We start from the raw sequence: 15,442 nt of genomic DNA on the forward strand, positions 1-15,442 counted from the left end.
GCCTTACAAGACAATTGTAGTTGCAAGTTGAGGACTACTTGTGCAAGAATAGACTCTGCCTTGCAATGTGCACAAGCAGGTGCTGGGCTGTACAGAACTTCAGATCTGAAAGCAGAAGGATGCCTCCGAGGGCCCATTACAGCAATTGCAATAGATACCCCTGCCTTCATTTTTCAATCTGAAGCATTGCACAACTCTACTTTTTAAACGAAAATTTATAGGACCACCAATCCAGTGAACTAACACATATCACAAGAAAATTTGGCTTGGTCCATTAGCAGAAATGGATCTAAAAAACCCTGTCACCTCTGGTCAAATAAGCCCCCCCTACCTCTGCCAGATAAAAATTTCCTTAAATCTAGGCACATAGACACTCTCTAGCAAGCTCAGTATTTTTTTTAATTCTTTTAAGATTGTAACCACCACCTCTCCAATGGACAAGAGACTAATTTAATGCAAAACTATTTACAACATAAAAGTTAAAACAATAAGAAACGGTAGGGTGGCCAAGTAGACAAAACTTCCAAAATGCTAGCTTCAAGCCCCCGTCACTCCCCATGGCTTTCCTTCTTATTCAGAATGGATGAGAGAACTGGAGGATGAGACCAGTCGGGTCAGTTCACTGTGAAGCTACCAAGCACCTACTGGCCGGGATTTGGGGTGGGGGTTGTGGCATGGCTGAAATGGGGAGATACTTCTCTTGTAGTTTATGAGGCATTACCCCTTGGAGAGCTCAATCTCTGTATGCTGACCTACTGAACTCCAGGAGAGAAACGGGCAAACAAAATGGGGTCAGGGAAGGGAGTTTCTTTCAACGCATCTCCGAAATAAGTCCTTATCAAGTCCTCCAACAGCTCAGCTCAGAAAGCATAGCGCGTACGGATGTCCTCTAGTTTCTTTGAGACCTCTGGCGGAGTCCGGTCCAGTTCTTCAGACACATTCTTCTGCTTGTTGGGCTCCATGGAGTTGAACTGCTCACAGAGGTCCCCATCAATAACATTCTAATATGAAAAAGGTGGTGGAGATTTCAGTCCCAAGGAACAGCACATAGAAAAACAGTTGCAGCAAAAAGTTAATTAACAGCCAGGACGGGCACAACTGCCCAATCATCAGATTAGCCAAGAGCCGATTTTTAAACTGAACTTGCAGAAACAAACTCTCTGAAAAAAATAAATCCAATCTATTTCAAAAGAAAAGCTGCCACTGGAGAGCAATCCCAACTCTTCTAGCCTAGGGATCAGGGCTGAGTCCACCCAAAAACACACTGATGTCACGAGGGACCCCAAAAAACGATCCACAGGCTGACAGAGGAACAGCTCCCTTCTGGGAAGACAAGAGTGCACCAGGAGGGCCCAGCACTTCTCTTGCCCTGAAATATCTACCCGTCACTGTGTGGTTGAGGCTGAGAAGCTCTGAGACTAGGATAAAAAAATGCTGTCTGCTCTCTGGAGCCCATGAAGCACCTAAAACAGGGTGCAGGGAGAAATGGAGGTGCCTCCCTTCTCTTCTGCCTCACCAGGTACCTCTTGACCCTTCAAGCCAACAGGGGCAGGGAGGAAGGTCATTTATTTGTTTCCTCTAAACGTTTTTAAACTGCCAAGATTCAGGGTAGTGCACAATTAAAAGTAATAAATTCCATCTCATCAAATCACCTTAAAATTTAAAACATATTGAAAATTGCCAATATTCACTGCCAGCTTACAAAAGGATGGGAGCCAGTCCCCCCCCCCTCAGGAGGAGGCCAATATTGACCTAGGGGCTCTGCCCCTTTCAGGACGCCCCTGTCTGTCTGGAAGAAGAGCAGGGGACAAGGAAAGAGCAACTGGAGAGGCCGTTTCTGAGGGCACAAAATGCTGCTCAGGAAAGGGGTTACTTCAAGCTGCCTTGAAGCAGCAGCTCTGGCCGAAGAGGCAGAGCAAGAACTGTCCTGTGGCAGAGTGCCTGGCCGCCTTTAAGGCCCAACTGCTTTGCATCCCAGGATGAAGCTGAAGAGACTGGACCTACCTTAACAGGAAAGTAGTAGGAGCGGAAGCTGAGGTGGTCTCGACCACATAGAGGCGGATGCTCAGAACGGAGGTGCATCTCAACGTGCTGGAAGAAGTCGTGATCCTGAAAGAATCAGAGGATGGTCAAGGAGAACAAGGTCATAGGACAAATAGTACAAACAGCTGCTCAAACTTGCAAGAAAGAAGTAATTGGCCACTGGCTGACTGATACTGGATGCGGGGGCAATACGGCTGTGACAGCTGCCATCCCCGCTGATTGCCAGGGCTGATTCACACATCTGGCTGGCTAGGTGTCCTCTTCCACCTTCCCTACTCCATGTGTATCCTTTCCAAAGCTGTGTGTTCATTGGAAGAGGACAATCATTTTTGGTCAAGAACATACGATGGCTGATGTCCCTGACAGAACCTCCAAACAAGCTGAAGCTTCAACTGTAGGAGAACGTAGGGTGGGTTGATAGAACTGCTGGATCTCCATCATCCCTTTGATCATCTCTGTACATGATCCCCCTTTGGGGTCACGTACAGACTGGACTCAAACATTCCTCTGATTTATGCTTAGTGTGAGGGCCTGCAAGAGGCCTGAGCAACTTCAGGGAGTCAACTGGGCAGAGGTACCTAAGAACACCATCATCCAACTTTTGCTTCGTGTTTTATGAGTGTATTTGTAAGTCAAGCTGGTTGGAACATGTATCAGCAAATATTCCAAGAGGTTACTTCTGCCGTTTATTCCAGTAACTTTGGCCCTGATGGAAGGGTAGGGAGTTCAACAACAGCCCACCTTAGAGTTTATGGTGGAGTAGAGCCAATCCTGATCCACCTGCAGAGGAGCGGAGAGCTCCTAAACGAGGTCCTCCTCCCTTCCGCCTTTCGTAACTCAAGCTTCTGTCCACATGGCATCACCAACCAGGAGGACAAACAAAATTTTCCAGCACAGCATTCATCTCTCACCTCATGTGATGTAAAGGGAACCAGAATGCCGATGCCTCCAGACAACGTTGTATAGACAAGAGACTCGGAGCCTCCAGGGATGAGGGTGGTCTTCTGCAGAGACAGCACCGTTTCTCCCACGTGGTAGTTCATGATCACCTCTGCCTGCAAGTCAGATTGATGGAGATTCAGAGGGTGCAGGAGGCCTCCTCCTCTTCCGTGCCCACCCTTCAGGAAGACCAACCCTTCCAGGTAAGAAACAAGACGTTATGACTCCACTCGTGGCCAAGCACATGCTTGAGAATGAAACGGGATAAGGCTCCAAACCAAGACGCCTCAATGACTAAAAGTAGGTAACAACAGCTCTTTGAGGAAGAAAGGAAGAAGGAAGGAGGAGGAGGAGGAGGAGGAGGAGGATGGGCCTGATGCTAAAAGATGTTGAGGCCAAAAGAGGCCATGCTTCCTTGCTTCAGCCCCCTCCCTGAGGGGAAGTCTGGTTAAAGGGACCTGAACTGAACCATTTAAGAATGGAGAGGCAACTGAAGGTTCATCAAGACAGGCTTAGGAAGCTCCATCTTCTGGCATCAGCTCAAACTCGATTAGCTCCACTGACCTCTGAGAACCTTGATGGAGCCTCCATGATCTGCTAGAGCCCCTTGAGAAATCTTAGAGAGAAAACAAAGCTGCAGAATTCAATATTCAGAAAGGAAGGGGGGGACACCTAGGTCTTTACAGACTCTTCAACTTGATGCAGATAGCCAGCAAAAGTTTGTAGCAGATTATTAAGCAGTAGCTTTGTGATTGTTTAGAAAGAACAAACACCCTGGCAGGATAAGACATATCAAGCCATCTGTGTTTTTTATATGACTGACCAGTTTAGTTGTCATAGGAACACACATCAGAAAAATTACGCCATGGTGAGCTGAGTATACAATTGGCTGAACACATTTACCCAGCAAGCTGAAAAAAGATTTGAGTGGGACAATAATCCTGTGCCATTGAACACATTTATGAATGACATGGACAAGGAATTACAAAACAAAGTTATCAAATCTGCAGACAGAATAAAGATGGGAAGGACAGAAACTTCTTAGAATTATCCTGACTTAGGGGGATGTTGGCAAGGTGGCGTGGCAAGAATACATGAAGCCCACACTCTCAGGTTGCAGGCTAATGAGGGAGGGAGGCAGAAGCAGAGGAAGCTGCTTTTCATTAAGATCAGGCAGCAAAGTCTGGGGGTGACCATCACTGCTGTACACCAATCAGACAGCTGCTGCGCCGATAGCACTGGGAGCCCCCAGCAGGTTCAGAACAGGGTTCGCATCCTTTCACCCTTCTTATTCAACCCATATCCTGAAGTCTTTATGAGGAAGAGATCAAAGACGTGCGATAATTTATTTCCCTAGGATTGCAGATTAATCAAAGCAATGAATGCAGTCCAGAAATAAAGCATCAGGTTGCACAGCAATGATGAGCATGAATTCAGCATGGAAAAGCAAGAACATCAGCTTAGCAACTAAGAGCTGATTCACCTGCACTACTGCATCCCCCTGTGGCTACCTACGGCTACAAAAGGTGGACCGTGAAAAAAACTAGACAGGAGAAAAATCGGATCGTTCAAGCTGTGGTGTGGAGAAGGGCCCTGCACACTCCTTGGACACCAAAGATTATGAAGAAGCAGGTACTGAAGTGTATGAAATCAGATGTTATCACAAAATTCTGCCTTACTTATTTCAACTGTGTCATGGGATCAAACTCACTGCTCAGAATGGTTAGGGATGTTTTGCCAAAAGAACTCTGCACACTCAAGAAAGTGTCCTTAAAGTAGGGGTCTTCAAACTTGGCCCTTTTATGACTTGTGGACTTCAACTCCCAGAATTCCTCAGCCAGGCACACTGGCTGAGGAATTCTGGGAGTTGAAGTCCACAAGTCATAAAAGGGCCAAGTTTGAAGACCCCTGCCTTAAAGTATCATGCAGGAGACAGGAGAGAATTGCTCAGAGCTGATCCTGAGAAGGAGGAAAATAAAGTAGATTTTGATGGATCAGAAAAGAAATTCTAACAGTCAGGCATGTTGAACAGTGGAGCTGAGACTCCCTTGAGGGACCGTGGATTCTCCTTCCTCATCATCTCAAGCGAGGCTTGAGCAGGAGACCCAACGACCTGAGCTCCAGGATCCCCCTCCATCCTCTCGCTCCACAATTCTAGGACAGTCTTTGTTGCTGACACCCTGGAGGACTCAAAGGGAACTGTGCCACTCCGCTACGTGGTTCCTAGTTTTAGGAACTAAAACCAGTTCGGGTCCCTGTTAATTGTAATGTTTTTACATACTTGTTTTTTATTGTGTGGTAAGCCACCCAGTCACTTGGACAGTGAGATGGCATATAAATAAATAAATAAAATAGTAAATAAATAAAAACACACCTAAGTTGAAGTTGCTTTTGCGCTAGTTCATAATAATCATAGTCTACTAGAATGTATTTTTCAATCATTATTTTTCTTAGGTTTTTTATGTAGTAATTTCTTTTTCCGTTGTCTTAATTGGAAGCACTTTAGAGCAGATTACAAATAACAGGAAACATGGAGGGTTCTAACAGAGCCACCTGCCTTCTGGGATGCACCATTGAGAAGGCCCCTGTCCCACAGAGCCTTGTTGCCAGTCGGGTCTTCATCAACCTCATCATTTGTGTTGGGTGGCAGCCTCACCTGCACAGGAAAAAAAGGAGTCACCACACAGCTTGCAAATGATTCTCAACAGAGGAGCTTCCCCCCCCCCCCCCGCCTGGGTGCAGGAGAAGCTGGGAGCCTAAAATCAGGAGCAAACAGCAGCATGGAGTCGCTGCAGGAAAGGCTAAGCCAAGCTGTTATCGCCAAGAGCAATGGTAGCTTTTAACCTGTGGGTCACCTCTGCTCTGGATTACTTCTGAGTAGCAAGGGGGTAAACCTGACCTTGAGGGAACCTTCTACTACTTCGAAGCCACCTCTCAACTGTCTGCTTCATATTCAATATCAAACGTTTCCTCCCCTTCCTGCTGACCCTCAGAGGCCTTGTCTAGGACATTTTCTGTTGCAGTAACGAGAGATCCCCAGTCAGAAATAAAAAAATATTACTAATTCAAACTGACATGTGGGCTTCAAAGCTGTCCCCTCCAAAGGGCGAGAGTGGCTGCTCCGCCTTGCAGGCCACGCGCTCTGGAGCCCCTGGATTTTACTGCTACGATCCAAAATACTTTTTCAAGCCAACCCAGCTCTTCTCAGGCCAACTCACCACACAGATGTTGCCAAACTTGTCGGCTCCAGCCACTGTGTCATAGTCCAGGAGGCAAGCAGTGGTGACCCAGCGTGGGTGGGTGTCGTCTGCAAAAATGATCAGCTGGTTTTCATTTCTCTTGTATCGAACCCAGATGAAGCTTTCCTGGACATCAGACACAATCACTCTGTGCCCGACTGTCTGAATCCCACAGATGGAGTTGGCAATGTGCTGCATGGAAAAGCAATTCAGAAAAGGAAGGACTTGTAAATCCAGAGACAGAATCTGGGCACAAGAAGGCCACAACTGAAACCTAACTGTCACTCTCGCCTGAGTTCACAGCTAGTAGTCACAATGCAAGAGCAATAATAGGAAAGTCTGCTGGATTTTCCTTAGATCTGGACAAGCATCCTGAACCCTCCACATCTCCCCGTGACTCACACTGAGGGAACCCAAAACTCCTGCAGGAGGCCAGCCTGGAACTGGGACGTGGCCCAAGGGCGACAGTCCCCTTGCAACCAGTGGGCTTTCTGGCTGAAAAAGTGCCATCTCTTCTGGCAGGGCAACTCCCGTACCTTATTCTCACACTTCCGGAGCAGCTTCTTCTTGCCTAGATCGTAGACACGCAGCAGCTTCCCCACACCAATCAGCACCCTCCCTTGGAAGGGGGCAATAGCCGCAGGCACCTCCTCCACCGGCGTCTGGATGCGAAGGAAGAGAAGGGCCTTAGAAGCTCCGTCCGGGCCCTCTCCTGAGCCACCCACAGGTTTGGCCTCAGTGGTCAGGTGGGCATGCGTGCTGCTAAAGAGATTCCCGGGGCAGCTGACCAACTCCGCTGCCTCTCTGAGAATGAGCAGGAGAAGGGAAAAGCCGCAGTCCGGCAGCTCCTCTTCCCAGACCCTGAAGCGCAGGAAATGCTGCCTGCCGAACAGAAACCATCTCCCAGACACTGGCCAGAGAGCGGCAGCAAAGGCGCCCGGGGCTTCTGCTTCACACCCGGACAAGAGGCTCCCTTCCAAGGCCTGCAATCAGGCCCCAGTCCTGCTCTTCCTGAACTGCTTCTGGAAGCAGGTTCCTAAAGAGAGGCAGCCTGCATGCTCCGGAGCAGAAGTCTCCAACTTTGGCAACTTTTAAGACTTGTGGACTTCAACTCCCAGAATTTCTCAACCAGCGCTGGCTTAAAAGTTGCCAAGCCTGGAGACTCCTGCTCCAGTTTGAGCTCTATGTGAGAAAGATCAAACGCCCCGCCCCGCCCCCACCACAAGATCCTGCAGGGAGCTCACCTTGTGAAGGAATTCGAGCTTCTCACCACTATTCACCAGCTTGTAAGTGTAGACAAACCCTCCAGCCACCGAACGTGGGTTCAGAATGAGGTCTTTGGCCACGCCCACCAAGACATGCCAGTCATCACCCGCGTTGGAAAAGCGGCACACAGCCACACTGCAGACAAGCAGAGGAACAACTGGGTCAGAGCCCTGGGTTTTGGGGAGGCAGGAGGCCCAAGGTGGGGTGGGGTGGGGTGGAGGGCAATCTCAATTTCCACTTTCATGAAAGCCCAAAGAAAGCATCTTGTCTTGCGAGTTCTTTTTTCAATGGGTTCCGGATTCATTAGACCTCAGACTATAAAAGGGCAAGCACAGATTTTGTGACTGGGCGGGGGAGGGATTCAGCTGCCCCAAAGTAGCCGAGAGGAGCTGCAATTACCTGAAGGCAGCCTCATTCTGCTCCAGCTGCACGAGGTCCAGAGTGTTTCCCTGGATGGGGTTCATCACCCTGACCACCGAAGCCCACTGCCCGTTTCCTGCTTTGGGAGCCCCAAAAATGGACTCTGGAAGGTTCTCGTTCAGGAAAGCAGCAGCCATCTCGGCAGCAAGTTCCCTCTCATCTTCCCCCGCGGCTTCCACCATTTCCTGTGATGCAGAGAGGAGACCCACCCAGAAGAGGGAGTGAATGCCCAGGCAGGGCCTTCTGTTCCCAAACCAGAGCTCTGGAGCCGAGGCCTGACTCTGGTTGTGGAAAGCCTGGTCCAGGCTGTGCAGCAGAGCAGGGCAGGGCGAGAGGAATGGAGGAGCAGCCGGCTCTCTCGCCTGAACTGCCCACCCATGACTCACTTTCTGGCACAGCTACCAGAAAGCCTCCCAAAGGGAAAAGCCAAGGAGCCAGAATGCTGCACATTCTCCGTTTCTAAGTTCAGGGGGATCTGAACAGCCTTCTTAGAGGGTGCTCAAAAACCCCAAAACAGATGAGGGCTCCCGACGTCTGGAGAGAGGGAAAAGGATCAGCTCTCTTGCTGGTCAGCCGGGAGTAGCCCTCCCGTCTCCACTCCCTTCAGCAGCCAGCACACGTCGGACTCCCGAAAAAGGAGCCGGAAGCGCCTACGGAAGAGGAATGGAGAGCTGAAGAAAGGAGGCAGCAGCCTCCGGACGGATCACTTCTGGGTTCTCCCATCAAGGCTGCTTCTACCCATTTCTGCAGAAGGGAATGGTTTGTGCCCTGCCACAGCAAGTCTCCCTGTGTTGCCACGATGTCTCCTTCTGATGCTGAGCACCGTGACCAGACCCATCCTGCACGCTCCTCCTACTCCTCCCCAGAGCAAAGAAAGGGGCAGAGAGGCATTGGGCTCCTCCCGCTACCTCGGCCATCTGCTGCTTCCGCTGGGCTTTGGTCGCCTCGGTGTAAGCATTGTGGTCAGTCTCAATGATGATCAGATTGCTGCTCTCAGGGTGGATCACAAACTTGCGGGGCGTGTATTGTAACGGGAAGGCAACTTGGTTGAAGACTGCGCCAAGCTTCTCCAGTGCCAAAATCCTGTGGGAGCCAAAAAGCCAGATATTACAGCTGCAAAAGCAAGCCCGGGAAGAAACCCCAAATCCTGCTGCCTCACCAGGGAGGGTGGGGAACCCATGTCTGCCTCTGCTCATTTCTTCGGTGCGCACATTCCCCCCACCCCGCTACGGTTTTCAAAATCAAAAGTGGAAGCATTGCTTCTTGTCCTGAAAAACAGATCCAGCTGTGATGCCGCTGGATCCAGAGCTGCTTCACACTCACACACAGCTGTGACTCTTTCCCATCGTTAAAAACATGAGAAAAGAGCGGGACAAACCGCAAGGCTTCGGTGAGACCAGCTGCCTCAGTTCGGGCCCTCTGTACAAACCTCAGGGTGTTGGTGGAAATGGCGACAATCCCCTCCGGACACTGTTCCGAGGCAAAGCCAGAGGCAAACTCCAGGGTCTCGTAGGAGAGGGGGGTGAGGTGGAAGCGCGACTGGTAGGAGTAGCTCAGCCAAGAACGACTGGACATCGCCAGGACCTGGAGCACACCAGAGCAGAAACAAAGCATGGCTGACATCTCCCTGGGCTTCTTCCACGTGAGGAGGTACCACCGGGCATAGCCCGGATCCAAGATCCTGCTGACCTGGAAGCCATGCTGGTAACTCACTTGAGGTCGCAAGGCCAAGCATCAAAAATGTTTCTAGGGAGTCCTAAAGCAGATGCTCTTTTGTCAAGAACTGACGGCAGATTAGGGTTTGCAAGCTGCTTCATTACAAGGAGCTCTGCCTGCAGTGGGGTCTTTCAATCTCCTGGACTGCTGCACAGGACATTAAAGGCCAGCAGCACATGAGGAAAAAAGGTGAGTATCTGAAATCTTCAGCACTGACCTATCACTTGATTGATCAGCTCTGACCTAACTTAAGCATGCTGGCAAAATGTAGGTGCCAAGCTGAACTGGAGGGAGGGAGGCAGGGAGGGAGGGCTCCAGTGCGTCATCAGTCTCGAGTTCTTTTGTACCCACAACAGATCCAAGTCCAGCCCTCCTTGAATTCCATTGACTCTGATCCACCACCAATTTGTCTTGACCGTCAGTACTTCAGCTTCTTGTTCAGAGGCAGCCACGGAATAAACTTGTACTCATTTTGGACCTAACCCTGGCTCCCGATTTTTTGTGCCTGACAAAAGCTGCCAATGAACCTTCACATTTCCTGACCTGCATTTGTACGTTTCTGAAATCACGACCAAATGACAAGTAGTCCTCAATTAGTGACCACCCATTTAGCAAAGCTCGGAGTTACAAGAGAGCCGAAGGAGAAGTTGTGGCTGGTCCTTTACGTTGTCGCTGCCCCATTGTCCCACAGTTGCCTAATGGCATTTGGGACCTTCCTGCGGGGAAGCTGGCAGGAAGCTGCGCTCAGGTGACACCACCCTTGGCAATCACACACAATTTACTTAACGACCAGAAACGATGTTGTTAAGTTGATGTGGTCACAATTTATGTCTGTGTTGCTTAAAGTTCCCGGTCCCAACCACAATCCCAGCTCAGGACTTCCTGTACAAAACGCCTTAAAATTCCTAGCACAATCAGCAGCTTTAAGAACAAGCAATATGAGCATCAAATATTGTCCCTACTGCTCAAAGAGACTCAGACAAGTTCCTTATTTTGCTACACAAACTTTCCCAAATAAACTCATCTTCCCCCTCCCTCATCTTCAACAATATTCCTGTCAGATGGATGCACAAATACAGATACACCTTTTATTCTTATTCTGTATTTGAGAAAAAAATAAAGTTTCACTGTGGCTCTTCAAAAATCCTGATTAATATTACTGTGTTAATTTCCTTTTCCTGCTTTAAGGCAGATCCCACACACTCCATGACAATGTGTCACACTCACCGCTTCCTGGCCTTGCATCCGGACTCTGAACAGCTTCACAGGGCGGGATCCAAGGTACCTGGTTCTTGTGTCAGACAGATCACCAGTGACAGGATCCAGGACGGTTCGGAGGAGCACACCGTTCTAGATTGCAAAAGCAGAGCCGGTTCACTCCACATTCCAAGCAGATCTTGATTCCAATGTATTATTTCAAGCTACTCTCCAACTTGAGCATGGATAAACTTGGCACTGCTACTGAAGTATACAAGCATTTCTAACTTTTTCAAATTAAGAAACGGGGCATTTTGAAATGCAGCCAACAACAGCAGAATCTTTGCAGTGAAGCAGTAGGGCTCTTTTTCACCACAGAAAGTCCTGCCCCACAGAAGGGGGCGGGGCAGAACACAGCAGCATTCATGTCCAAACATGTCTCTTGGAGAGTTCCAGGAGGCGTAGGCTGCCTCTTCTCCTTCCCCAGGAATATGGCCAATGCATACCAAGGACTCTCTTCTCTTTTGCTTCCTCCCAGGCAAATGAAACTGGGGGGCGGGGGGACCAGAGCAGCAGGATCACATCCACCCAGGCCAAGGCTGCTCACTTACAGGCTGTGCTGGACAGGCCTGGATGCAGGCTTAGAGTGAACTTGCTCATGTCTTGTAGGGAAACAGGCAAGTTTCGCAAGAAACCACCTGCATGTTAGTTAAAGTTTCCATCTTCTCATCCTCGAAAGAATCTCACCTGAGGAAGGCCTCTATTGCACTCCTATTTTGTTTGATCGTAAAAGCACTTGGCATAAAATAAAATCTGGCAATATGAAGGAATGGGGAAGAGAAATGAGGAATGTACTGAGTTTTCTCTTCTGGACTGACTGCTGGCAGATGTGGAATATTTGCTAAAGCAAGCAACAGCCTTGAGTGACTGGACTGAGAACAACTGGAGCACAAAAGCCCAATCAAAGGCTGCAACAGGGAAGAGCTTTGAGGCTAGAAAGAATTCCTGGGCCTTTCTCAGTGTGGATCCAGACATGGCACAGAGGCAACACAGTAAGCTGACAGTTCAAACTGCCCCTTTATTGCTCCAAATGTTCCCCAAATGCTCCTACCTTTCTGGCAAGTCCCAGAACAAATTGACCCCCCCCCACCCCCACACACACCCTCCCTCCAGCAGCCTCTGGCTGCAAGCACAACGGTTGTCAAAACAAGAAATCCAGCAGGGCAAGGGACTAAACCAATTAGTCCAGAAAGCAAGAAATAAAGCAAGAAGTCCAGGAAACATCCAACGTCTGCCCCTCCCCACAGCGTCTCCTTAAGTCTCAGTCCCCAGTGTGCCTTGTGGAGAGGGGCGGGCCAGCCTGGGCTGCTCCCGCCATCTCTCCGTGCTCAAGGATGGGGAGAGGGTGGTCCTTGCTCGTAGCTGAGCTCTCTCTCCTGCTCATGGCTTAGCCTCTCTTGGTCCTCCTGCCCCTGTTCCTCCCTTCCTCGGCCTGCTCCTCCCCATATTCCTCCAAAGACCCCTGGATCTCAGTTCCGGCTAATCTTTCTCCTCCGCAGATTCAGGCTCCGATGGGGGTGTGACACTCACCTGTAAGCCAATGTTCAGGTACAAAAACCCAATGGAGCTCCGTTCTCCCAGCTCATCTTGCTTCTCGGCACCACCCATTTCCACGATGCACAAGGATTCTGGCTGTGCAGGGAGAGCCTGCATGCTCAGAGGCTGCAGACAGTCCTGAGGAGAATGAAGGACCCACCTTTAGTCGGGAGCCAATTGCTCATTACAGTCAACAGGGGATCCCTGCGGCATGTTTAGAGCCACCCAGAGCACAAGAGGAGAGAGGGAGCCATTTTCCACTCAAGTGCCCCCGCCTTAAGTAATGCTTTAATTTTTTTCTTGGCCTTCTACCGGGTAAGTAACATTCTTTTATTAATGTTTCGGAATCCTTCTTTGTGGCTAGAAACCCATCTTCCAGAATGCCCAGAAGCAGAGGCTGATGCTTGAGTTGGGGAGAAAAATGGCATGTGAGGCGTTTACTTAAAATAGGGCGAAACTGACAGAAATTTGGGATGGGGGGGGGTCAACAGCTCTTGGAGCGTTTCCACGATGCTCCTCGCTTTTAAGCACTCATCTTCAGCAGGCCTCACACTCGCCGGCATATTCTCATCCACAGAAAATGAAACTTTAAAAGCACGGCATGCAGCGTCAGCCTTAGAACAATAAACCAGCAATGTAGATAAATATTTCAAGGCAGCCACTTACCGAGGGATCAAGTGAAATGATCCGTACAGTGTTGTCTACCAGTCCAACTGCAAGAAAACGGGAGCGCTGCTCTCCAGGTGGAACGTTTGCCAAACTCATGCACACAACATCCGCCGACATCTCCTTCCTTTCCGTGTATTCGTTCAGTTGTCCAGACTAGTGTGTAAAGAGGCAAGTAGAGGCAGGTCAGCCAATGAAATGTAAAGGGGCTAAACGGACAAGGACACTCACTGAGGGTAGTGATTAACTGACATTTCAGGTGCTTGGAAACTGCCTCGCATTATATCCCCTTTGCAGTGTCCCGCAGCCAGTTCCAGTTTTTGACAAAACTGGCCCATAGTGAACAATGGGTTCGCTTAATAACCATAGCATTCACTTAATGACCACCACAAAAAATGGTTGTAAAATCAGATCAGTCGTGTGGGTGACCTGCTTTATGACTGTCACAATTTACGGCAGGCTCCATTACAGTTGTAAGTTGAGGATTACCCATATTTTCAAGCCATCCTTTTTAAGAAACTGGGGCCATTTTAAGGAAGGCCACTGGCAAGAGCTTTTGTGAAGACTGGCAGCCAATGACCGTCTTAGAAGTACATGACATTTGAAAAAGGATCATCTCTGCTCCCAATAACTAACAACAAAAACTCCTGGTCCTCACTGAAAATGGACCATCACCCTTGAAATGCTCCAGAGCAGTCTCTGCTCCATCAAGGCCACCCTGTTCAGAATCCCAAACCAACATCCAGCCCTACCGACATGCTGGTTTGGCTCTCATCCTCATTTACAACCCAGCCCAAATCTACTTTCTATGCTCACGTACTGGATCCATCTCGAAGTAAACCAGTTCTCCTCCAGTCAACGCAATCACCACTTGTCTCTGATTCACGGCACATTTGACAATGGTTTTTTTCCCAGGTGTTTTCCATTCGTTAACTCGTTTATCTGCTCTTATGTGCCTGATGCCATCAGGATAAACCTGAAGAGGTACAATGATGAGATGCTGAGAAGGTCCCACCAGTCACTGCTTGCCCACCACAAGCTCCTCTCAAGGCTGTGTACCTCTTATGGTCCGCAAGGAATTTGGTAATTCTCTTACAATTAGTGATCATTAAGCTTTCCGTTTCAATTAATCTAGTAAGGTGGACCAGCTCAGTAACCAGCAATCTGAGGTGTCCTACAGTTGTTTTAAAAAATAAGCCCAGGAACACAAACCTTTTAAAAAAAATAACAAGGATACAACAAAAAGACATTTTCTGTAACCAATGAGACACTAAGGAAAATTTCCCAACAAGGGGTAGTATTTTTCAGGACAGTTCAGTCACTCAGCTCTTTTTTAGAAATGAATCTTTTGGAAGAAGGAGCAGCTGAAGGCAAGTTCCCTGGGATGGCAAGTTTTGCACATCCTAAGAAATCTGTATTATTCAAATCATAAAAACAGCTGACAAGCAGAGTAACTCTGGCAGCCATCTGAAATTCATTTACACTGACTGCACCAGCACGATCTCTTTCAAAGTAATATTGCCATCGAGACAGCCAGAATATCACATGGCAGTTTTTACCTTAGTAAGAAACACCCTAGCTGTCAGCCCACCCAAGTAAACCAGGCAGAGACATGACAAGATGGGCTAAATTAATAAAATCTGGCAAGACTGACAGCACCAACTTCCCACCCTCCAATTTAACTCCTTGCGCCACTGGGAAGATCTCCCTCTGGCTCTTAAGCTGTGGGGTACCGGCCCTGAGGCAGCATCTCTCCTCCCTTTTCCTCAAGGTCACCCGTGGATTCCGTCACACCAGCAGAACAGGGCAGGATGCAAAAAGAAATTGAGGGGCCCAAAGAATCACATGATACTGCCTCAAAATCAAGCTCTCCTTCATGGCGAATAGTTTTACTTAATGGATAAAATAAAAGGGCAAATCAGCTGTTAAGCCGTGCCCTTACCTGCACCAAGGCATCATCTCCCAGCAGTGAGCAGGACAAGGTGGGTGTGGTACCAAGGAACCCTGAGTCAGTCACTTCCTCCACTGTTTCTCCAATAGACAGGACTAGGGTGGCGTTCACGAAAGACACAATGATGTAAGCATCAAATTCATCTGGTGAGAGAAGAGGAAGGAAAGATTAGAGGGAGGTCCATGGCCCATAGAAGCTCCTACAGCATCTCTGATACTTGCCGTAAGGCACCCAGGGGAAAAACGTTCAGCCTCCAGGAAGCCATGGCTAATCTTTGGGAAACCAAATTCGACATTACGTAAAAAATATCAGAAGCCTCAGGTGATTCATTCATTTCTGGTGTGAACCTTAAGAATAAGAGCAGTTCTTCTTCTGAACCCAGGAGATGCGAAAGTCCAGAGCTGAATTC

The 15,442-nt window shown here is 48.8% G+C and overlaps 2 protein-coding genes across 5 annotated transcripts in view; both read right to left on the reverse strand.

The window, feature by feature from the left end:
- FCSK (fucose kinase) overlaps window positions 1-15,442 on the reverse strand; it is a 129,821-nt gene that overhangs the window by 33,430 nt on the left and 80,949 nt on the right. The window lies entirely within an intron of this gene.
- Window positions 432-15,442, reverse strand: part of SF3B3 (splicing factor 3b subunit 3) — a 39,708-nt gene continuing 24,697 nt past the window's right edge. For all 4 annotated transcript variants that reach the window (XM_083370584.1, XM_083370586.1, XM_083370585.1 and 1 more), the window contains 15 exons: window positions 15,025-15,176; window positions 13,903-14,058; window positions 13,083-13,238; window positions 12,411-12,554; window positions 10,851-10,973; window positions 9,337-9,491; window positions 8,816-8,990; window positions 7,887-8,092; window positions 7,466-7,622; window positions 6,758-6,883; window positions 6,201-6,413; window positions 5,536-5,638; window positions 2,955-3,094; window positions 2,005-2,109; window positions 432-1,001 (listed from right to left, as the gene is read on the reverse strand). In XM_083370584.1, coding sequence (XP_083226710.1) covers window positions 861-1,001; window positions 2,005-2,109; window positions 2,955-3,094; window positions 5,536-5,638; window positions 6,201-6,413; window positions 6,758-6,883; window positions 7,466-7,622; window positions 7,887-8,092; window positions 8,816-8,990; window positions 9,337-9,491; window positions 10,851-10,973; window positions 12,411-12,554; window positions 13,083-13,238; window positions 13,903-14,058; window positions 15,025-15,176 — 2,252 coding nt within the window. In that variant the 3' untranslated portion in view covers window positions 432-860. The remainder of the gene's footprint in view (window positions 1,002-2,004; window positions 2,110-2,954; window positions 3,095-5,535; window positions 5,639-6,200; window positions 6,414-6,757; window positions 6,884-7,465; window positions 7,623-7,886; window positions 8,093-8,815; window positions 8,991-9,336; window positions 9,492-10,850; window positions 10,974-12,410; window positions 12,555-13,082; window positions 13,239-13,902; window positions 14,059-15,024; window positions 15,177-15,442) is intronic.

The sequence above is a fragment of the Vipera ursinii genome, assembly GCF_947247035.1.
Source record: "Vipera ursinii genome assembly, chromosome: 10".
NCBI classification, from domain to species: Eukaryota; Metazoa; Chordata; class Lepidosauria; order Squamata; family Viperidae; genus Vipera; species Vipera ursinii.